A 24,397-nucleotide genomic window follows, 5' to 3' on the forward strand; every position below is an offset into this window, starting at 1 on the left:
TTTGCTCAATTCCTATATACGTACTATATTTATATATGTAGCGTCTACTATTGTTGATTTATTCCAAAATGATTCCTTATCTTCCTTCTCCGAATACCAAATTGCTCTAACACACACTCAGGATCATCTAAACTTCTACAAACCCAAAAAATGACTTCACTTTATTCAACAATGAAATCAAGGATTCACTTTATTTAACAATGAAATCAAGGATTTTAAGAACATTAAAGGAAATATAACAAAAGGGAGTTTGGAGATGTCACAGGTGCCTGTGGATGCGCAAATCTGTACTTGGGGCCCTGCAGCAGAGTGAATAAAACAAGAAATAATGTTTCTTCTTTCTGAGTATGGAAGTGATTTTGTCCATAAAATATTCAATTTGGTCTACAATTGAAAGTCGTAAAAATAGAAGTTAAGACAATTGATGCTTTAGGGATTTGAAGTTCATTTTATTTTCCCAAATATATCCAAAAAAATAACAATAGAAGTTCACTAATCATCCATCAACACTTTCAGATTTAATTAAAAAGACAGGATTTGTAATGATTCAGGTACTTCCAATCTAAAAAAAAAAAACAAAATCGGTTGAATGAAATAGTAGGCCCTGCAAATGCATCTGTCTTTTTAATTAAATCTTTTTAATCAAATCTTAGTTGAACATAAAAAATCAAACATTACACAAGTAACTATTTGTTTGTTACATAAATCCTTCTGAACATGAAGGGTCTTGAATATGTCATAAGAATCACATTTGCCATTTCCATTGCAGTCTTTAGCCTATTAATTAATTTTCAACAGTCGAGGTTCCAAAACGTTGGGTAAAAGGACCATACTTACATTCAGCAAGAGTCCCATACGTACTCCATAGATTCAAAAATTACAATGGGAATTTGAGTCTCTAAACCAGGGGCGGACCCAGAACTTTATCTTACCCCGGGCTAAATTAAAAATTTTATATTTTGGAGTGAACATAAATATTTATAAGTAAAAAAAGTAAATCAAATAAGAGGATACAAAAAACCATATAAATATATACTTTAAATAAAAATAAATATACAAAAAGACTAGAAAACAAAAGATAATTCAAATATAAAAATACTATTTTTTAATTATGGAATATAACATTGCAACATATATTAACATCTAATTATATAAGAATTAATAAATCAATTAAGAATTTCAAGTTTGAATAATCAATTAAAATATTGCAAATAGAACTTTATGTTTGAAAAGTCCTTAATTACCAAGCTTAAATAAATTAAACAATTAAAATTTATTCATCTTTTTAAATTATAAAAATATTAGTTGTCAAGAGTTTCAATAATAAACTAAACTCTAACCTAGTAAAAAGGTATTTGTGCGCCATTATTTCTTTAGCAGGCACTCAGACTCACTTAAAAAAATCAGATCAAAATACTCAAATTTTGTTTTCTAACTTATCCTCTTAGTTAATGTAACTAATAAATAAAATCTCAACATTCACATAAATTTTTTATGAAATTGTTAATAGTTTTTATTATATATCTTTTTAGTATTTTTAATACTAGTGACAATGCTATATTACATTGGCATACTTTTTTAAATTAAAAATTTAAAAAAAAAATTAAAGTAGTAATAACATTTTAGACCCCTAATGTTTTCATTCTATTCAATAAGTATATAATTTAATCATTTTATAAAATAAGCCACTAATAAAAAAATATAATTGAATTAGGGATATATTTAAAAATAAAGTAAAAACTCTATTGTTTTATGAAATTTGATGAAAACATAAAAGCAACTGAATTAGGGACTTATATAAAAATAAAGTAAACACTCTATTCTTATATAGAATTAATCTAAAGACAAGGGGTTTAAATGATTTTTTTCTAGACTAGACCGGGCTACAGCCCGGTCTAGCCCAGCTGTAGGTCCGCCACTGCTCTAAACACTATCCGATCAACTTGAAGACATTTTTGTGACTCATTTGTTAGAAAAATAGATTGTTGCAAATACAAATCACAATATTCAATATATATAACAACTACAGCTGCCACAAAAAATGCATCAAAACAAAAGCACAATATTCATGAAATTATTACATGCAAGATCGATACATTTGCCTGAGTTGTTTTGCTACATCAACCATTGTTGGTCTATCTTCCGGTGAAAAATCCATGCATTGAAGTGTAAGCTGTTTAAAAGCTTGCAATTGCTGCTCTTTCCCAGTACAAGTACATGACTTATCTTCAATAATTATGGAATCTACTATCTCTTTAAATCTGCAATTTTGTCCGGAAAGTTTCTTCACACTTTCCTCGTAATGAAGACGATTTTCAAACGAAACATGGTCAGAGACTTTCTGTGCAGTCAAAAGCTCAAATAGAAATGCACCAAAACCATAAACATCACTCTTCTCATTGCAAATCAATGTAGTAAAGTTTTCAGGTGCAATGAATCCTGTTGTTCCTACCACAGAATCTAATTCTATGTGGGTTTCACCATCTGGAATAGAAAGTGATAACGAAAAATCAAACAACTTGGCATCACTTTGTTCATTGAATAAAATATTGGTTGGCTTCATATCTCTATAAACAATGGCCCTGGAGAATCCAACGTGAAGGTATGCCACTGCATGAGATATATCCATTGCTACTTTTAACCTGTCTGTCAATGATAAAGCTTCAAAATGCTGCTCACAGTGATGATGAATACGATCAGCAAGGGTCCCAATCTGCACAGACTCAAAAACTGGAATGGGGATTTGAGTCTCTAATCAGCAACCAATCAGCTTTATAATATGCTTATGACTTATTCGTGATGCATACACAATGTGATTAATACACCATTCAAGTGCATGTTGATTCCTGTTGCCATTATACTTCATAAGAGAAATTGAGCGCTTCTGCCAAAAGCCCTTGTATAATTTGCGGAAAGGGTCCTCTAATACAATGTTTTGCTCGTCGTAATTGTTTGTAGCTATCCTTAGTTCTTCCGCAGAGAAGATTCGATACGGATTATATTTACCGTTTGAGGAAGCAATCAACTCTTTTAGTAACTTTTCACCGTTCCGCATCATAAAAGTTGTCTTATCATTTCTCTCCGTGTCTCTCCTATGCTTGAATTTTCTTAAAATATTCGAACTCATCTGGAACGCACGTTGAAACCCCTTAAATTACAATTTGTTTAAATAAGGTTGTAAACGAAGCATATTTATATTAATAAACAACAAGTAAGAACATAAAACTAATTAACATCATAACCCAATTATTTGCTATATTTATATATATGTTCTTCAAAATATGCAGTAAAATTATTTCAGCAATATATGAAAAAAATTGAAAAAAAATACATACAATTAATTGGAATGAATATGTACCTGCGGAGGGACACCCAATTCATGTATTTAAGAGACAAGGAAAACGTGGCGAATACACCAAACACAGTGGCCATTGCTAAGAAGATTACAAGCAGGATAAGGCTAAACAATTTCCTTAATCTTCTTTTTGTGGACATGCTAATAAATAATTGAAGAAAGATTGCAAAAGAGGACGTACCTGTAGATAGCAGATTCAGATCTTAAATAAGATCGTACGTTAAACTTATTATTAATTGAGACAGAGCCTGTGCAATTGGCGTTAATCCGTAGATATATATGAATATGAACTTGTACTTATAAAATTTTGTTTAATTTATTCTTAATTTGAAACATAAAACAAGTCTTTCCCAGTCAACCAAGAAGAATTAGTGTACATTTCGTTTTGCCCAATAGAGTAGATGGTCTGGTTCTTGTCTATTGAGGGCACGTGTCATGAAATAAGCCACGTATTTTAGTTTTGGCCTTAAAAGTTTCTTATTCTGTTTTTGAAAATTGAAAAAAATAAAAATTACTTCACTCAGTATGATGATGATGATTATTATTATTTTAAGATAGTTCACTTGATATGATTATTATTATTATTTTAAGATTTCAAACAATTATAGTCTAGAATTTATCAAGGCTCCGCTTACTGCTTAGCTGAGATCCGAAAATAAAAAAATCTGAGCTCAAGAGGAGTCCAAAATACTTCTATGGACATTTTCTCGCCTCATTTTCTTAAGTTGATGGTTCGAGTTTTTCATATGCTTTGAGAAGCTCCATCTTTTTCCAAGTATATGGATACTTAGAACTAGATATGGCCAATTCTCGAACTAGTTATCTACACAAGATTAAGATAAACTTTAACAAAAATGATGTATTTGTTTGAGTTGTTTTGCTACACCAATCACCATTGGTCTTTCTTCTACTGATTAATATAAAATACAAGCAAGCTCTTTCAAAGCTTGTAATCGTTGCTCTCACATAAGTATTGCTTTCAAAATGTGTCTCAACAGGGGGGGCTCTGAAGATGGAGAAAATAGGGGAGCAGTAATCAAGTCATTTTGTCCATGATTTATTTAATTCAGTGTACAGTTCACAAATCATAAAAAGAAAGCATTTATAAATTTTTAAAACAGACTTTTTATAAGTAGTTAATTTCTGCCCAAACAAGACATCAAGTAACAACAGATACCAAAACTATGAACGTCATACTTCTCATTATATATCAACTTGTCTGAGGCAAGAAAATTTCCATCCACACAATATAAACTAATGGAACTTCTAGATTGGAAGTACCAAAAACCCACTTCAGTGTAGCACTTCCATTATTGATGAAGGACCGAAATTAGCCACTTCAGTGTACGCTCAGTGCATTGACACTTCTCTGCTTCCAGAAATGAAAATCAAACATCAATCAACTTTTTGTTCCTACAATTCCCCAATATCGCAACTAGCTACGAAAAAGATCACAACCCAAAACAAGGAATATAAAAAATTACACGCAAGAGCGATGCATTTGCCTGAGTTGTTTTGTAACATCAGCTATTGTTGGCCTATCTTCTGGTGATACATCAATACATTTAAGTATTAACTGTTTAAATACATGAAATTGCTGCTCTTTCCCAGGAAATGAATTGTCTTCCATGATTATAGAATCTACCATCACATCGTTAAATCTCTTTAACTCGGAAAGTTCCTCCAAATATTCCTGTAAAGGGCAGCTAAGATCAAATGCGGCACGAACAAAATCATAGGGCTTCTTTCCATTCAAAAGCTGAAGTGGTAATATAAAAAAGGTATAAAAGTAGTAATATAACAAAGGTAAAAACATTGACCTTGGGAACCCAACGTGAAGGTAAGCCACTGCATGAGCTATATCCATCGCAATCTTTAACCGTCTGTCATTGATAAAGCTTCAAAATGATCACCGCGACAATGAAGACGATCAGCAAGAGTTCCATACTCTGCAGATTCAAAAACTAAAATGGGAAGTTTTCAGTCTCTAAGCAGCATCCTATCAGCTTTAGAATATGTTTGTGACTAATTTGTGAGCGATATACAACGTTGCTAATGCAACATTCATATGCATTGTAGTTATCATTATCGTCAAACTTCATAACAGAAATTGAGCGCTCCTGCTTCCAATAACTCTTATACGAAGTACGGAATCCGTCCTGTTCTACAACTGTTCGATTGTCATAATTGTTTGTTGCTATCTCGAGTTCCTTAGAAGAGAAGATATGAAAAGGATTATACTTACCATTAGAAGCTGCAATCAATTCTTTCAGTACAGTTTCGCCATTCCTCGTCATGAATGTTGTTTTATCTGCACTCTCCCTTCTACGCTTCAGTTTTCTTAAAATCCAACTCAGCTAGAAAGTAGAAACCCATAAAATAATGTAATTAGCTTACGTATAAAGAGGGTATGTAATTAGTTGATTGCACAATTTTTTTAGACGCATTGATTATTCATTTAAGACTAATGTTGTAACTCAAAATGTAGTTCTTATATGCTTTAAAATACAAAGGTACACATACTTTATACATACATACATACATGTATATATATAGTATATAGTATATGTATGTGTATGGCAAGAGTTTATAAATATATTGCTGGTGACGATAAGGATGTACCTGTCCTGTGGATGTGGCAAATTGATCAGATATTATATGAAGATGAAGGAAACATAAGGCTTGATCGTTTGAGAGAGATCTGCAATTTCTTAAACAAAATCTGAGGCTCAATGAACTTAATAAAATGATGTAAGCTTCTCAGAAGTTTGGAAATTTCTGAACAATAATTACAAAATGAGGAAATGAAATGGTTGGCTGGAGAATCCATAGAATATTGTTATAAAATTTACCAAACAATGATTGGCAATCAAGGCCAGCTTGCCTTCTGATTAAGCCAAGGAAAAGGAAAGGAAAATGATGAATGATAACAAGTCTTTGTCCCACATTATACATGAATTAACAATTTAACAGTTCAGAAATCATCCATAAGAATTTTATATTACTTAAGATATTTGCAGGACAAATACATTAATTTGAATATATTACCTGTAATGTTATGTATTCCTTGTTTCCATGTGTCATCATTTTTCATTGTTTTTGCTACCTGTTATTTAGCAATGTAACCTCTTAAATAGAATGGAGCTATTTAATTATTCCAAGATAAAAAGAACAGAGAGAAATTCTTATTTGCTTACTGTATTATATATGTAATCTCTGTTCTTGTCAATTTTATTCCAAAATCTTTCTTTTATCTTCCTTCTCTAAATACCTGATTGCTCTCACACAAAAACTCAGGATCATCTAAACTTTAACAAACCCGAAAAATGATTTCACTTTATTTAAAGATGAAATAAAGGATTTTAAGAACATTAAAAGAAATGTAACAAAGGGTGTTAGGGGATGACACATGACCTACGGATGGCCAATCCCAGAATGCAGATGAACAAAACAGAGGAACTCTGTACTTGGCCCTGCAGCAGAGTGAACAAGACAAGAAACAAGTTTCTTCTTCTGAGTATGGAAGTGATTTGGTCCATAAAATATTCCAAGACATAAAAGGAAACTAAGAGAATTGACTTAAGAGATTTGAAGTTCATTTTTATTTTCAAATATATCCAAGAAAATAAACACGAAAGATTCCTAATCATCCATCAATATTTTCAGAAAAAAATATTAAGAAGACAGATGCATTTCTGTGATTCATTCAACCCATTCTTTTTTCAATAGATTGGAAGTACCAGAAACAATGGAAAGCCCTAATTAGTTTAGCTCTTTCATAATTGATGAAGAAATTAGGATCTTAATTAAGTTCAGCACACTCTTCGAAGGATGGGAAAACAAGGAATATTAAAAAAAATTAAGCACAAGAGCGATACATTTGCTTGAGTTTTTTTGCGACATCAACCATTGTTGGCCTATCTACTGGCGATTCATTGACACATTCAAAGATAAGATGTGCATAAGCTTGCAATTGCTGCTCTTTCCCCGAACATGACCTGTCTCCCATGATCAAAGGATCTATTATCTCATTAAGCCTATCTTCTTCAAAATATTTCTTCACATGATCTCGTAAGGCAACATAACCATCATCTTCATTAAGGCGGGCAAGGTCAAAGGCTCTCAGTCCAGTCAAAAGCTCACCTAGAAATACGCCAAAACTAAAAACATCGGCTTTTTCATTAAAATTGCCTGTCAAGTACTCAGGTGCAAAAATTGGCAATGTTCCCCTCAAAGCATCACTAACGTGGGTTTCACCTTCAGGAATGGATATGGAGAATGAAAAATCAAACAATTTTGCAACATTTTCTTCATTGAATAAGATATTTGACAACTTGAAATCTCTAAAAATGACTGGTCTGGGGAATCTAACATGAAGATATGCAATTGCATTAGCAATATCCTTTGCAATCTTTAACCTATGCGTCAATAGTAAAGGTTCATGCTGAGGTTGAGGATTGTGTTGAATACGAATACGATCAGCAAGAGACCCGCAATTAATGTATTCAAAAACTAGAATGGGAGTTTGTGTCTCTAAGCAGCATCCAATCAACTTAAAAAAACATTTGTGAATCATTTGAGATGCATATACGATGTTATTGATACAACAATCATACATCCTAGGTTTAGATGCATCAAACTTCATAACAGAAATTAGGCGCTCCTGGCAAAAACCCTTATACAACGTGTAGAAACTCCGTTTCATTATAACTTTTTCTGAGTCATAGTTGTTTGTTGCTATCTCGAGTTCTTTAGCAGAGAAGGTACAATAGGGATTGTATTTACCATTAGAAGCCCGAATCAACTCTTTCAGCACCGATTCGCCGTTCCTAATCACAAATGTTGCTTTATCAGTGCTCTGTGTTCGCTCCCTTAGCTTGAATTTTCTTAATATCGAACTCATCTGGAAATTTGAAACCCAATAAAATACGATCATCAGTTTACTTGAATTTTTCTTAAGATATCTACATATATTCCTGATGACTGCAACAATTTATTCATATACAATGACAAAAGTAGACTTAATTTAAAGAGAATATAATTGAAAATAAATTAAAGCAAGGTGATGATGGCAATTTGCAAGGAGCTAGGATTTACCTGTGGACAGCGAAAGGCTTGATCTTTTGAGAGAGAGTTAGTGTTGCAATTTCTCAAGCAAAATTTGAAGAATGAACGTAAATAAATATAATAAACAGAAATGTAAGCTTGTAAGCAATTTAGAAGTCAACCATAAATTATTCAAAGTCGTGAGAAAAATAATATCATAAACGCGGGAACCAAAATGGCAATGTGCGTACACTGCAATTTCTCAAGGGTATACTTGTATGTTGTTTTATATAAGGTAAGCTTCTCTTCACCCCTACAATGACAACGTGAAAATCTAAATAAGTTCAAAAGATAAGGCCCAATGGGGGTGCTCTGATGTATGTATATATTTTTATTATCTTCTTAATTTTTTTAAATTTTTGAGTAAATTAAATATTGTCATTATAAACAGGGGGAAATTGAAATTTGCCTATATGATCCATTTAAGTCAGTAAATCTCGTGACTCATCTCGGGCTCTTTGTAATAGTATAAATATTAATGACAATGAAGTACTTATTTACAGTAAATCTATATCTTTCAGAATTTTGACCATAGGTATATGGCACGTAAAAATATTCTATTGTCGATAATATTTATGCCATAATGTAGAACCAAAGGACAAATATTCTATCAATATTAACTTAAAATCATCAAATTTTTTTTCTTGTGATAAATAGCTTTTATTTATAACAACGCTCACCTAAGAATTACGCCCAACAATACTACTCAATAAAATACTCCACACTGTTTTATTTAGTTTAAAGAAATCTATTGGTGTGCATCTGGATTAAAACTTAAGTATTAAAAGAAATACAATTGGGTTGAGTGAGGACGATCCTAAAATCCAAATTTAATAGCTTTAGGCACATTACACAACTTCAACATGTGGCTTAGTCAACGAATGAAACTTCATGGTAGTTGACTTTTCTAGTAGCTTATTTTAATTCCGAAATACAGATAAACAAAACAGAAGAACTCTCTACTCGGCCCCTGCAGCAGAGTGAACAAAGTGATTTTGTGCTTAGAAAATATTCAATTTGCAAGTAAGTTAATATTAGAAATTAAATCAAGCATTGCATTAGTAACATTTTGATTATTGAAATAACCGGGTTACATTACTTCTACTGGCATGGGAAAATGAAAACATAGAAGCAACGAGTACGAAGGATTAATTACATTAAAGAGAGCGATAAATTTGTCTGAGTTTTTTGGCAACATCAACCATTGATGGCCTATCTGCCGGTGAGTCTTTGATACATTCAAAGCTAAGTTGTGCAGAAGCATGCAACTGCTGCTCTTTCTCAATGGATAAAACGTCTTCAACAATTATAGGATCTAATATCTCAGTAAATCTATTATCTTCAAAATAGTTCTTCAAATATTCATTGAAAGGACAGACAAGATCCTGCGTATCCTTAACAAGATCCGAGACGTCCCATCCAGTCAAAAGCTCAAATAGAAATACACCGAAACTAAAAACATCAGACTTTTCATTGAAAACACCTGTCCTCATGTACTCAGGTGCACAATATCCCCATGTTCCCATCACAGTGTCAGTAATGTGGGTTTCACCTTCAGGAATGGATATGGATAGTGAAAAATCAAACAATTTTGCAACATTTTCTTCATTGAACAAGATACATGATGTCTTGAAGTTTCTGAAAACGATTGGCCTGGGGAATCCAAAGTGAAGATAAGCAAGTGCATGTGCAATATCCATTGCAATCTTTAACCTATGTTTCAATAGTAATGGGTCAAAGTGAGGTTGAGGAGCGCCTAAAATACGATCCCAAAGAGTCCCATACTGTACAGATTCAAAAACTAGAATGGGAATTGGAGTCTCTAAGCAGCATCCAATTAGTTTTAAAATATGATTGTGGCTCATTCGTGCTGCATATGTGACATTGTTAATACAACTTTCGTAAGCACGAGGACGACATTCGTGACCATGAAACTGCAAAACAGAAATTAGGCGCTCCTGCCAAAACCCCTTGTACATTGTATACAGGTTATAGCTAGTGTCTTTTGCTATAACGTTTTTCTGGTCATAGCTGTTAGTTGCTAGCTTGATTTCTTGGGCAGAGAAGATACGATAAGGATAATATTTACCATTAGAAGATGCTATCAACTCTTTTAGTACACTCGCGCCACTCCTCATCATCAATGCTCTTTTATCAGTCCTCACCATCAATGTTCTTTCATCAGTCCTGTCCTTGAATTTGCTCATAATTGAACCCATCTACAAGTAGAAACCAATTCAAATATTACAATCAGCTCGTTTTATTTATATACTACTATTTCATTCATAAATATATATCAGTAAAATTAAAAAAAGAAAAAAGAAAAGAAAAGAAAAGAAAAGAGAGCAAAGCTGCTGAATGCCGATTAAAAGGAGAGGAGTTCCTGTGGCTGTGGACATACGGCAAATTGATTAATTGAGAAAACGCTATGCTTGATCTTGATCTTGATCTTTACCACTGCAAGAGTTAGTTCAGAGTCTAATGTTGATTAATTTGAGTCACCCGAACAAGTATAAGGGTTTTTTTTTTCTTCTAAATCATGAATAAGTATAAAGTTTGTTTGTCTAATTAATGCTTAATTTAATTTGAAAAATGTGAAAATACAAGAAGTCCTCCTCTAGTCAACCAAGGATATCCAACATTAGAGGATAAGAAAAAAATCCACGTGGCTAAGCGTGGAATTAATTATTTTATAGTGATTTCCATTTCTTGACAAATATCTTAAGAAATATGAACATAAAACATAACTGATGTAAATGAAGCATAAAACACAAGCAATGAAAATAAAAGGTGAAGTAAATAAAACATGTAATAAATATCTTAAGAAATAAGAACATAAAATTAATATTAATATGTAGCAAATTGGCTATTGCAACAGTTTATTCATATATAATGATAGAAATAGAGTTAATTTACATAAAGAATGTCAAAGCAAGTACCTAAAAGTCAGCACCAAATTTGGTACTTGACTTTGGTGCCAGCAAATCAAAGAAAATGGAGAACATAGTCCACAAAATTTGAAAGCTAGATTGACAAATTGAAACCACGCGGATTGACGAAATTGAAGCCATAATTATTGGGCTAAAATCGTTGATTTTCTTGGCCACTATTTTGCTATAAATAGAAGTGCAAATGAAGAGCTGAAGCATTCCATTAAGAGAAAGAGCAATTTCGCATTTTTGAGAGAGAGTTTAGAGAGCTTGGGTGTATTGGGGTTTTGGGAAGTGAGTTAAAATACTACAATACTTGTAACTCCTTTTTACTAGTAAAATATTTCCTTCTGATTTCGCTCGTGGACGTAGGCTAAAAGCCGAACCACGTAATTTTCTGGTGTCTTCTTTGTGCTTGTTCTTTATTTTTCTTCCAATTTTATTTTAGCTGCAGTCCTACTTCACCCACCAATTTCCTAACAGTGGTATCAGAGCTATTGGTTGAATTTTTAGAGTCGGGTACTGTTCACGTATATGACACTATTCACATATACGATACTGTTCACGTATACGGTACTGTTCACTTATACGGTACTATTCACGTGAAACGGTGGAAGCGATCCTAGTATTGACTGTGTAAAGCAGGGAATAGTGGTGTGAGTAAAGCAACTGTGTGGTTTTGTACATGTCTAGGAAAGTTCTGTCACAAATGCGATAAGAGCTTAAGGAGTCTGAGTTTTAAGTGGGACCATTGTGACCCCTCCAGTCTTTCCTGGGAACATTCTTGGTGTTCATTCTCATACATACTCAAAACTATTCAAGGTGATACACTAGTTTGTGTACAATATTTATCAACAAAATGGCGGCAAAATATGAAATTGAGAAGTTTAACGGAAATAATTTTTCGTTGTGGAAAATGAAGATGAAAGCTATATTGAGGAAAAATAATTGCTTGGCAGCAATTAGAGAAAGGCCCATGGAGATAACTGATGACAAGTGGAACGAGATAGATGGCAACGCAATTTTTGATCTACACTTGACACTTGTGGACAGAGTATTATCCCGTGTGGCAGAGAAAAAATACAGCGAAGGAAATATGAGATACTCTTACAAAATTGTACGAGACCAAGTCACTACACAACAAAATCTTCTTGAAAAGGAAACTCTATACTCTTCGAATGACGGAATCTACAATGGTGACCGACCACGTCAACACCTTGAAAACTTTATTTTCACAACTCACAACGTTGGGTCATAATATAGAGGAGAATGAACGTGCAGAGCTTCTACTTCAAAGTCTACCAAATTCGTATGATCAACTCATCATCAACCTGACGAACAACAATCCAGCGGACAGTCTAGTTTTTGACGATGTTGCAGCCTCTGTATTAAATGAGGAGAGCAGGCGGAAAAATAAGGAAAACAGACAAGCAAGTTCGCAGTAAGCGGAGGCGCTATCGATGACAAGAGGGAGATCAATGAAATGTGGCCCCAGTGGAAGTCATAATCATGGTAGATCAAAATCCAGAAGTAAGAAGAATGTTAAATGCTACAACTGTGTCAAGAAAGAGTGTTGGAGTAACCAGAAGAGAAAAAAAGAGCAAAGAACCTGAGTCATCAAATGCTCAGGGGTGTGTAGCAAGTACCTCGGATGATGGCAAAATTCTCTACAACGAGGCAACAACTGTTTCAGAAGGCAGAAAACGACTATCTGATGTCTAGCTTATAGACTCAGGAGCTACCTGGCATATGACCTCTCGGAGAGAATGGTTCCACACATATGAACCTATCTCAAGAGGATCTGTATATATGGGAGATGATCATGCCTTGGAGATCGCTGGTATTGTTACTATCAAAATCAAAATGTTTGATGGTACAATTCGCACAATTGGGGAGGTATGACATGTCAATGGCCTGAAGAAAAATCTATTGTCTTTGGGACAACTGGATAGTCATGGGTACAAAACTTATGTGGAGAATGAAATTATGAAGATTGTTAAAAGAGCGCTTGTATTGATGAAGGCAAAAAAGATCGGTGCTAATTTATTCATGCTTAAAGGAGAAACACTACAGGAGGCTGATGCGTGTGTCGCATCAAATGGAGAAGAGTCAACGATGATGTGGCATCTCAAACTTGGCCACATGTCAAAACAAGGTTTGAAGATTCTCTCTGAGCGAAAATTGCTTCCGGGGCCCAAATCGATAAGTTTACCATTTTGCGAGCATTGTGTTACAAGTTAACAGTATAGATTAAAATTAAATAGATATATTGCTAGAAGTAAATGCATTCTAGACTTGATTCATTTTGATATTTGGGAATCACCGGATATATCCATGGGGGATGCAAAGTACATGGTGACTTTCATTGATGATTATTCCAGAAGATGTTGGGTGTATTCAATTAAGAAAAAGTCAGATGTATTTTCAGTGTTTAAAGAATACAAAGCACATGTGAAACTTGAATATGGTAAAAGGATCAAGTGCTTGAGGACAGATAATAGTGGAGAGTATACAGACGGCAAGTTTCTTGCTTTCTGGAAGCAAGAAGGTATTCAGAGGCAATTCACGGTGGCATACACTCCTCAACAAAATGGAGTGGCAGAGCAGATGAATAGAACAGAACAGATAAGAGCTATGTTGAGGACTGCTGGTCTACCCAATTTATTATGGGCAGAAGCAGCAAAAACTGTCAGTTATATAGTAAATCGATCACCATCTACAGCTATTGGGCTAAAGATAGTGGTGGAGATGTGGACTGGAAAGCCAGCTGATTATTCCTACCTACATGCATTTGGATGTCTTGTGTACGTGATGTACAATGCCCAAGAAAGAACGAAGCTGAATGCAAAATCTAGAAGATGTATCTTCTTGGGGTATGCTGATGGAGTAAAGGGGTATCGTCTGTGGGACCTCACTGCCCACAAGATCGTCATCAGCAGAGATGTTATCTTTATAGAAGATCAACTGCAAAAGAGAGATGAGGATGATAGCAGTGTAAAAGAAAAGTCAGAGATTATACCGGTATATGTGGAAAATAATCCAGAAGATTCAGATTCTTCTGAAGCAGCACCAGAGCACGAAGAACAAAAACCAGTTGAGTCTGAGGCTCCAGAAGTTCATCGGTCAACTCGTGAGAGACGACCGCCAACGTGGCACTCGGAGGATGAAGAGCCATAAACTTTCTATGAAGCTTTAAACAGCTCAAATGTTGCTTTGTGGATGACAACAATGCAGGAAGAAATTGAAGCTTTACACAAGAACAAGACATGAGAACTTGTACCACTACCACACGGAAGAAAAGCTATTGGAAACAAATGGGTCTACAAGATCAAACGTGATGGCAATGATCAAGTGGAGCGGTATCGTGCAAGATTTGTGGTGAAAGGATATGCTCAGAAAGAAGGTATTGACTTCAACGAGATATTTTCTCCGGTGGTTCGACTTACAACAGTCAGAGTAGTCTTGGCGATGTGTGCTACATTTGACTTACATCTCGAGCAGTTAGATGTGAAAACTGCATTTCTTCATGGAGAACTTGAAGAAAAAATATATATGCTCCAACCAGAAGGTTTTGCAGAAACAAGAAAGGAGAACTTGGCTTACAGGTTGAACAAATATCTATATGGTCTCAAACAAGCACCGAGGTGTTGGTATAAGAGATTTGATTCCTTCATCATGAGCCTTGGATACAACAGACTCAGTTCAGACCATTGTGCATATTACAAAAGGTTTGAAGATAATGATTTCATTATTTTGTTGTTGTATGTGGATGACATGTTGGTAGCAAGCCCCAACAAAGATCGAATCCAAGAATTGAAAGCACAGTTGGCTAGGGAGTTTAAAATGAAGGACTTGATACCAGCAAACAAGATTCTAGGGATGTAAATTCACCGAGACAGAAATAACAGGAAGATTTGGCTTTCTCAGAAGAACTACTTGAAGAAAATCTTGCGACGCTTCAACATGCACGATTGTAAGCCAATTTCTACCCCACTTCCTGTTAATTTCAAATTATCCTCAAATATGTGTCCTAGCAATGAAGCAGAGAGGAAGGAGATGTCTCGAGTACCGTATGCATCAGCAGTGGGAAGTTTGATGTTCACTATGATATGTACAAGACCAGACATTGCACAAGCAGTGGGGGCAGTCAGTCGATACATGACGAATCCTCTTGGAGAGCATTGGATAGCTGTGAAGAGGATTCTGGGATACATCAAAGGAACCTCAGATGTTGCATTATGTTATGGAGGATCAGAGTTTACTGTCAAGGGCTATGTGGATTCAGATTTTGCAGGAGACCTTGATAAAATGAAATCCACTACTGGTTATATGTTTTCACTTGCAGGAGGAGCTGTAAGCTAGGTTTCGAAACTGCAGACCGTTGTGGCTTTATCTACAACAAAAGCAGAATACATGGCAGCTACACAAGCTTGCAAGGAAGCTATTTGGATACAAAGATTATTGGAGGAGCTCGGGCACAAACAACAGAAAATTCATGTGTTTTGTGACAGTTAGAGTGCCGTGCACATTGCAAGGAATTCAGCCTTTCATTCCAGGACAAAGCACATAGGAGTTCAGTATCACTTCATTCGAGAAGTAGTGGAAGATGGAAGTGTCGATTTGCATAAAATTCATACGAAGGAGAACCTAGCAGATGTTTTGACTAAGCCAATCAATACTGACAAGTTTGTCTGGAGTAGATCCTCTTATGGCCTAGGAGAAACATAGGCAACATGATTATGGCGAAGCAGAAAGGATGGTGTGGAGATTGATTGTTTTTCAATCTAATCTCCAAGTGGGAGAATGTCAAAGCAAGCACCTAAAAGTCAGCACCAAATTTGGTACTTGACTTTGGTGCCAGCAAATCAAAGAAAATGGAGAACATAGCCCACAAAATTTGAAAGCTAGATTGACAAATTGAAGCCACGCGGATTGACGAAATTGAAGCCATAATTATTGGGCTAAAATCGTTGATTTTCTTGGCCACTATTTTGCTATAAATAGAAGTGTAGATGAAGAGCTGAAGCATTCCATTAAGAGAAAGAGCAATTTAGCATTTTTGAGAGAGAGTTTAGAGAGCTTGAAATTATAAGCTCTTATTATAGTGATTTGAGAGTTTGGATGTATTGGGGTTTTGGGAAGTGAGCTAAAATACTACAATACTTGTAACTCCTTTTTACTAGTAAAATATTTCCTTCTGTCTTCGCCCGTGAACGTAGGCTAAAAGCCGAACCACGTAATTTTTTGGTGTCTTCTTTGTGCTTGTTCTTTATTTTTCTGCCAAATGTTTTTAGCTGCAGTGCTACTTTACCCACCAATTTCCTAACAAAGAGAATGTACTTAAAAAGAAATTAAAGCAAGCTGATGATACAATCAGTAGATTATATAGTATGCTACAGCAAGAGAGAGTTCTTTCATATATACATACGATAATCATTAAAAATAATAAATAATGTTTGGTGGGATATTATAGTGTGATCTGTCATATCCAAGCGAGGAGTTAACCTTCTCATAAGTGAGGAGCAATGTGACGTTCGAGAGCAGGAGTCTTATCCTCGAGTATGAGGAGACCATCTGCTGGGACCATAATACGAGTAGGTTCCTTGATAGGCGTTGAGAACATTTCCTACTGGGGCTAAATCAGCAGACCCAGTCCACGACAGTTAAACAAGACATGCGCTATTATCCAAGAATCCAGGCACGAAGCCCACTTAGCTACGACCACCACGTTCAAGCATCCACTTTCGAGAATTCTGACAAAGTGGCGAACGTGAGTCAAAGAGGGCCGAATTCTCAGGGAGGCTATAAAAGGGGCAATCAAAGAAGGTAAAAGGGTTGGACACTAAGACACTAAAAAATTAACTAAAATAAAATCCAGAGGGCATTCTTATTGAAACCTCGGGAGAGTTCAGACAGATTACAATACTTTAGAAATAGTTATAGAGTCACCAGATTAGTGGCAAGGAGTTTCCACAGTAAACCCAGATTGCTGACTTGGGCGTTGGAGGGTTTACGCAGGGAAAATCCCTGCGTGCTCTGACTAGTTTTTGTGTGTGCAGGAGCTTAAAGAGGAAAAGCAGCAAGCCTTCCGGTCTGATACATCTAGAAGGAGCAGCGCGAAATCATCCCCAATCAACTACAAATTCAATTGTTGAGGAAGATAGGACGCCTGTGAAATCATCTATTGAGGACCAATACAGAGCGATGAGTTTTTTTGTTATCTTGTTAACAATAAATAAGGTAAGTTGATATTTTCACATTTTTTAAGATAAATTAAATATGGTTATTCTAAATAAGATAATTGAACTTTTCCTCTCCTTTTCGTTTTAAGTCATAGAATCTTGTGACTCGTCTCTAACTCTTTGTACTAATATAAATATTACTAACAATGAAGTAAGTATTCGCAGTAAATCTACAGCTTTCAAAAGTTTGACCATAGGTTTAGGACAAGCAAATATTCTATTGTATTACATTATGTAAAACCAATGACAAATATTCTACGTACTAATATTAAATTTAACGTGAAAATCAACATTTTTTTTTCTCTTGTGATAAGTAGCTTTTATTTATAAAAATGCTCACCTAAAAATACACCCAACAATACAACTCATGCGCCTAAGAATATTGAGTATATGGGTTCGAGTGGCTGGAACTTGAATTTCCCTCTTAGTAGAGGTTTACTTATCTCCTCATATTTAGGATAGAATCGATATCCCTCTAATATTAAATAAGAGTCGACCAGTAATAAGTGAGATCAACTTTCGGACGGTACCACATTAGAATTATTAAGAAGAGTCCCAATTTATCTCTAATTATAATATATCAGTATATAAAAAAAAACACATAATTTTATATAGTTTAAACTTTAAAGAAATGTATTGGTGTCCACCTGTATTGAAACTTAAATTAAAAAAAAAAATGGGATTGAGTTTTAAAATCCGAATTTAATAGCTTTAAATTATACACATTACACAACTTCGAAATGTGGCTTACTCAACGATCGGAACTTCATAGCAGCTGACTTCTCTAGCAGCAAAAACAGAGGAACTCTCTACTCGGCCCCTGCAGCAGAGTGAACAAAGTGATTTTGTGATTAGAAAAAAAATTGAATTTGTAAGTTTAATATTACAAATTAAATCAAGCATTAAACAAGTGACATTTTATTTATTCAAATAACCGGGTTACAGACTACCACTGGCATAGGAAAATGAAGACATAAAAACAATGAATACAAAAGATTAATTACATGAAAGAGAGCAATAAATTTATCCGAGTCTTTTAGCAACATCAACAATTGTTGGCCTGGAATAGACTCGGATTGCAAAAGATCAAACAATTAGGCAACAAATTGTTCGTGAACTACGATATATCATGATGTGATATTTGTAATAACGGTAGGTCTAGCAAACCAACGTGAATGCATGAAATTACAATAGCTATCTCAAAAGTCAAACTGATCTGGTCGAGGGCCATGAATACGATCAGCAAGAGTTCCACTTGCTAAAAATCAAAAAAAGGAATGTGAATTTCAGTCCCTAAGCAATATCCGATCAACTTCAAAATATTTTTATGACTAATTTGTGATCCAAACACAACGCAGTTAATACAATTAGCTTTAAAATATGATTGTAACACATTTGTGCTGCATATGTGATGTTGTTAATACAAATTTTGTATGCACGAGGACGATATTCATGACCATGAAACTGCATAAAAGACATCAGGCACTCCTTGTACATTGTATACAGTTTATAGCTAGTGTCTTCTGCTAAAACATTTTTCTGGTCACTCTTCTAGTACACTCGCGCCATTCCCGCTCATCAAAGTTCTTTTACCTTTCGACCAAAGCTTGAATTTTCTTAAAATCCAACTCATATCTAGAAACCAACCAAAATACCATCAGTAGATTGTATGAATATATAAAGCAAGAGGGAGTTCATTCATATACATGATAGATATGTCTCATTGAATAAATAAATAAATAAATAAAACTCTTAATCATCCACAGGGGTGCACAGTATCAGCACATATGATGGCTCCTACGTAAATGCAACAATCTACAGAATTAAAGTCACGGGGAAAAGCAGAAGCAAGCAAATAAAATCTAACACAATATACACACTGATCCTTTGACCTTTGTAATGTCACAGTCACATGGTTATGTTTTGTCTTGCAATAAATTCAAACTTGAGCAGCAAGCTAGAGTGAATGCAAACCAGCATAAAGAATACAATGGCAAATGAAGATGTCTCTAAATAACAGCAAGATACATGGCGTAAAGATTCACAATTTAGAATGTCACTTGCCAACATACATATATTTGAAGATTAAACAAACAGATAGGTATATTTAACTGAGTTGCTTTGCCGTGTGACAACAACGATTGTTGGCCTATCTTCTTGTGATTCATTAATGCACTTGAAGGTAAGTTATTTTCAATAACAAAAGGATCTAGAAAATCACTGAATCTGTTTCTTTTCAACAAGTCTCTTTTCATATTTTGTCCAAAACTAATCTTTCATGTGAGTTAACTCTATTCTCTGTCCAGTCAGAAACTCACATAGAACCACACCAAAAATTAAATATCATACTTCTCATTTTTGTTTTTTGTTTTTTGGAAAGACATACTTCTCATTTAGAGAGCCTGCTCTAGCACACTCAACGAGGGTGTACATGTACCTGTTGAAGGAAATTTCAGCCATCTATGAAGATAGAGAACAGAGGAGCTTTGCAGTTGGTGCCTTCAGTATTCATGTGATTCCCTACATCCATGAATTGTTTAGTTTAGTGCACAGTTCTCTAAGACTGGGAAATTTCAAATCAATGAAAAATCATCTAATGGAAGTTCTAGAATAGAATATATTAAGTTTGTTCAACACACTCCTCTGCTTCCACAAGGACTAATCAACGAAAGCATGAAAGCCAAACAAAAAAACAACTAACCTTTTGTTTATATAACAGGATATATAACAGGTTACAAGTAATGAAATGGAAACTGAAAACACGAAAACAAGAAATATGAAAAAGTTGTTTACATGAAAGAGCAATAAATTTGTCTGAGTTTTTTTGCAACATCAACCATTGTTGGCCGATCTACCGGTGATTCTTTGAGACATTCAGACATAAGTTGTGCATAAGCATGCAATTGCTGCTCTTTCCGAAGACATAATATGTCTTGAATAATAAGACGATCTACTATCTCGGTAAAACTATTGTCTTCAATAAATTTCTTAAAATATTCCTCCAAAGGACAGCCGAGATTGTCTGCAGCCTTCATAAGGTCAGAGATAATCTGTCCCGTCAAAAGCTCAAATAGAAATGCACCAAAACCATAAACATCGGACTTTTCATTGAAAACACCTGTGCTTTGGTACTCAGGTGCACAATATCCCCACGTTCCCATCACTGTATCAGTAATGTGGGTTTCACCTTCAGGAATGGATATGGATAGTGAAAAATCAAATAATTTTGCAACATTTTCTTCATTCAACAAGATATGTGCTGTCTTGAAATCTCTATAAACGATTGGCCTGGGAAATCCAAAGTGAAGATAAGCAAGTGCATGTGCAATATCCATTGCAATCTTTAACCTATGTTTCATTAGTAATGGTTCAATCTGAGGTTGAGAAGCACTTAAAATACGATCACGAAGATTCCCATACTCCACAGATTCAAAAGCTAGAATGGGAATTTGAGTCTCTAAGCAGCATCCAATTAGCTTTAAAATATGATTGTGGCTCATTTGTGCTGCATAGACAATGTTGTTAATACAACTTCCGTGTTCATCACGATTAGATTCTCGAAACCTCATAACAGAAATTAGGCGCTCCTGCCAAAATCCCTTGTACAATATACACCCCCAGTCTTCAGTTATAACGTTTTTCTGGTCATAGTTGTTAGTTGCTAGCTTGAGTTCTTGAGCAGAGAAGATACGATAAGGATTATAGTTACCATTAGAAGACGCTATCAACTCTTTTAGCACACTCGCGCCATTTCTCAACATATTTTCTGTTTTACTATTATTGGTAGTCTCTCTGTCCTCCCTATTCTTGGATTTTCTCAAAATGGACCTCATATCTAAAAAGTAGAAATCAATTAAAATATAATTAGTTTATATACTTGAACACAGCAAATGAATCATATTTGTGTGTGTACAAAACTAAAAATTGTTGCTGTATGCTTCAAAACACATATGTGCATAGAAGTGAACTTAATTTGCAGGAAGAAATCGTATATACTGCAAACAAAAGGAAAAAGAAAGCAAGCTGCTGGCTGCAATGAGGATGTACCTGTGGACGGCAAATTGATAAATCTGATATCGAGATAACGCGCGGCTTGATCTCTGTGAACGTGGTGTGCACTCGCATATCATTCAAGTCAAAGGCAGAAGAAATCGGCCACCACGAAATTTCTGAGGAAGTCCTGCTTCTAGGGGTGATGTGTTGAAAAGTCAGCAGCAGCCAGCCAAATCCAATTTTGCAACAGCTAGCTTGCAAGCTCTGGAGAAGCAAAATCAAATTGGAATTTGCTTAAGCCGAAAAGAAAGAATGAAAAAGGGGATGGATTGAAAATAATAATAATTATTTATTATATTTTCAATTATTTTATTCTTTGTATAGTGCCAACATTTTTCCTATAAATAGCTTAGGATTTCATTCATTTGAAATCATCCCAAAATTGTTAAGCTTATAAGTTTCTAAGCTTTTGAGAGAAGTGAGAGAAGTGTGTCTGGGGAATTTATCTTTCCTGCAGAGTGTGAGAGTACTGGGTATATTTGGGTTTCTGGGAAGTGAGATTCGTTACTCAAATATTGTATTCTATTAATTGTTAAATAAACAATTATTCTTTCTTGCCTCCGTGGATGTAGGTTTAATTACCGAACCACGTAAATTCTTGTGTCCTTTATTTTTCAGTAATTTTTGGTGCGCTTGATTCCGCATTCCGCGCACAACATGATGACAGACAACCCCTCTTCACCAGCTGATGAGATTGCCCCCCAATTATTTTGCGACACGTGTTCCCACGTGGCATCCACATTTGATCTCTAAAATTAAACATTTTTAATCTAAATGATTCTTATTGAATCAAAATAACTATCGCTTTCATTTGTCAGGTCAGTCACACCAATCCACTGTCGATTGTCGAATGCTGCTTGGTCGAATAACGGCCACATATCTTCACCTCATTTTTAGGCCAATGTTTCGAGTTTTTCTGTTTGTTTTGTGTGGGTTTGTCTATCTCCGGCTGATGAGGCAACTTTAAGAGCAAGTTCTGTAAAAGGTTGCATCAATCGCTGGTCTTCCAATTCCAGATGGACCAGATCTATTATCTCATTAAAGATATTACATTCAATATATTTCTTCACACAATGAAATAACTAATGACGATCTCCGGCTTCATCAAAATATTTCTTTTGAAATATCGACTAATTTTAGATTGTTTCCTCATCTTTACAGTAGTGCGATCGTTTGGGAATTGAATTTGGATCCTCTGCTAGGTAGTTTCTCTTCTAGTCCTCTTAGGCTTTCAAAGATCCATTGACAAGTGTAATTAATAACATTAAATTATTGAGATTAAATCTTACATTATAATCTTCTTTTTTAAAAAAAAAAAATTAAAGTTGATTAGTGTGAGTGGTTCGACACTCTCACTCCTTAAAAGAGGTCAGGGATTTAAGCCTCGCTCTCGTATGGAGTCACCACTTTGGCCAGCACTTTACCCCTTACGGGCCGACCCGGTGCCAGCAGAGATTAGTCTAGATTGTGGTATTAGTCTGGATTATGGTACGGACTTAAACGTGCCTCCTACAGTTGAGGTCCACTTAAAACCATCTCGTGGTTCAGACAAATAAAAAAAAAATCTTATTTTTTAACTCATGATCACTCAAAATTTTTTTTTTCAATTATTTCCATTCTCTCCCTTCACAATATTGGAATTTTAATTGTTAGATTATGACTAAAGCAAGCTTGAGCGGCACACTTGCAATCCTTTGCTGCAGACTCGGAACAAAAAAGATGAGCTGCAACTCCATAAACAGTGCAGCGGTGAATAGGAAAATGAGCTCCTACACTACGAGGGAAAACCAAAGAAGTCAAGCAAACACAACATGTGGACGGTTGTTCACCATAAGAAATATCTTCCATCCTTGTATGATGAGAAATAGGGAAATTAATTTTTTTTTTTTCAGAATTTCTTCTTTGCTCTGGCAACAGCTTTAATCCAATTTAGAGATGTCCTTCTTTGTCACTGAAAAGATGCACACAAGAACAAGATAGCCAGAAGCCCCAGTGCCCAGTAATCCAAAAAAGAAAGGACGATAGCCCTATGCAAGTTTGCTGTTTTGTTGTTTCTTTAATTTTACAGCTGCTGTTTTGGATCATTTAAAATCGCTATAACTAAAATTTTAATTTCGTGAAGGGAGAGAAATTTGCAATAAGTAGAGGAAAAACTTTTTGAGTTATCATGAGCTTTAAAATAAGATTGCAATGTAAGATTTAATGTCAGCTATTTAATTTCACTAATTATACATGTGGGTTCACCTCTGTTGAAACGGATGTAAGTTACCCCAGTTTTTGTCTTATATGATTTAACTAATGTTAAATGTCACTGAGCTCCTTATACTTCTTTTTATTTATAACATACTAAGAATTAATATGATACTTTTTACTTACATACACTATAAAATTTTATTTAGCACCTTATACTTTTTTATTTATTATTTTTATAAGTATTGAAGTACTTATTTGGATTACATCCAAGACATATTAATCCACGTAAAGCACTAATATCAACAAAAAGATAATAATACCCTTAAATTTATAAATTAAAAATAAAATTTAAGATCTTTTTCCTCGTTCCTCTTGCCTTCAGCTCCATCATCATCACTCCTCACATTCATCTTCAGCTCCATCATCATGATCTTCACCTTCATCTTCACATATTTTACACATATGGAATGTTGATGAAATGATATTTTTTTCCCTAAATGTCCTAAAAATTTCATGGC

At 34.7% G+C, this 24,397-nt stretch overlaps 3 protein-coding genes and 1 pseudogene across 5 annotated transcripts; all 4 read right to left on the reverse strand.

Annotated features, from left to right (window-relative positions):
• Positions 1–2,077: 2,077 nt before the first annotated feature.
• LOC18041610 lies at positions 2,078–3,127 on the reverse strand (annotated as a pseudogene).
• A 4,031-nt stretch (positions 3,128–7,158) lies between these two features.
• On the reverse strand, positions 7,159–8,562 carry LOC18041612 (non-functional pseudokinase ZED1). Its single transcript, XM_006433290.2, has 2 exons — positions 8,453–8,562; positions 7,159–8,258 (listed from the first exon to the last, which is right to left on the reverse strand). The coding sequence occupies exon 2, from the start codon at positions 8,256–8,258 to the stop codon at positions 7,215–7,217; it is 1,044 nt and encodes a 347-aa protein (XP_006433353.1). The 5' UTR covers positions 8,453–8,562; the 3' UTR covers positions 7,159–7,214.
• Positions 8,563–9,618: 1,056 nt separating this feature from the next.
• LOC18040502 (putative wall-associated receptor kinase-like 16) lies at positions 9,619–10,680 on the reverse strand. Its single transcript, XM_006433291.2, has one exon. It carries the CDS (start codon positions 10,678–10,680, stop codon positions 9,619–9,621), a length of 1,062 nt encoding a protein of 353 aa, XP_006433354.2.
• A 7,669-nt stretch (positions 10,681–18,349) lies between these two features.
• On the reverse strand, positions 18,350–21,914 carry LOC18040503 (non-functional pseudokinase ZED1). 3 transcript variants are annotated; one of them, XR_002905156.1, is made up of 4 exons: positions 21,681–21,914; positions 20,427–21,468; positions 20,071–20,153; positions 18,350–18,453 (listed from the first exon to the last, which is right to left on the reverse strand). XR_002905156.1 is itself a non-coding variant. In XM_006433294.2 (3 exons), the coding sequence occupies exons 2-3, from the start codon at positions 21,464–21,466 to the stop codon at positions 20,135–20,137; spliced, it is 1,059 nt and encodes a 352-aa protein (XP_006433357.1). In that variant the 5' UTR covers positions 21,467–21,468; positions 21,681–21,914; the 3' UTR covers positions 19,733–20,134. The 3 variants fall into 3 exon arrangements, 1 of the variants encoding a protein (XP_006433357.1); XR_002905157.1 differs by lacking the exon at positions 18,350–18,453 and adding an exon at positions 18,646–19,268; XM_006433294.2 differs by lacking the exon at positions 18,350–18,453 and having other exon boundaries at positions 19,733–20,153.
• Positions 21,915–24,397: the final 2,483 nt, after the last annotated feature.

Source organism: Citrus clementina, unplaced genomic scaffold, assembly GCF_000493195.1.
Source record: "Citrus clementina cultivar Clemenules unplaced genomic scaffold, Citrus_clementina_v1.0 scaffold_5, whole genome shotgun sequence".
Classification (NCBI taxonomy): domain Eukaryota; kingdom Viridiplantae; phylum Streptophyta; class Magnoliopsida; order Sapindales; family Rutaceae; genus Citrus; species Citrus x clementina.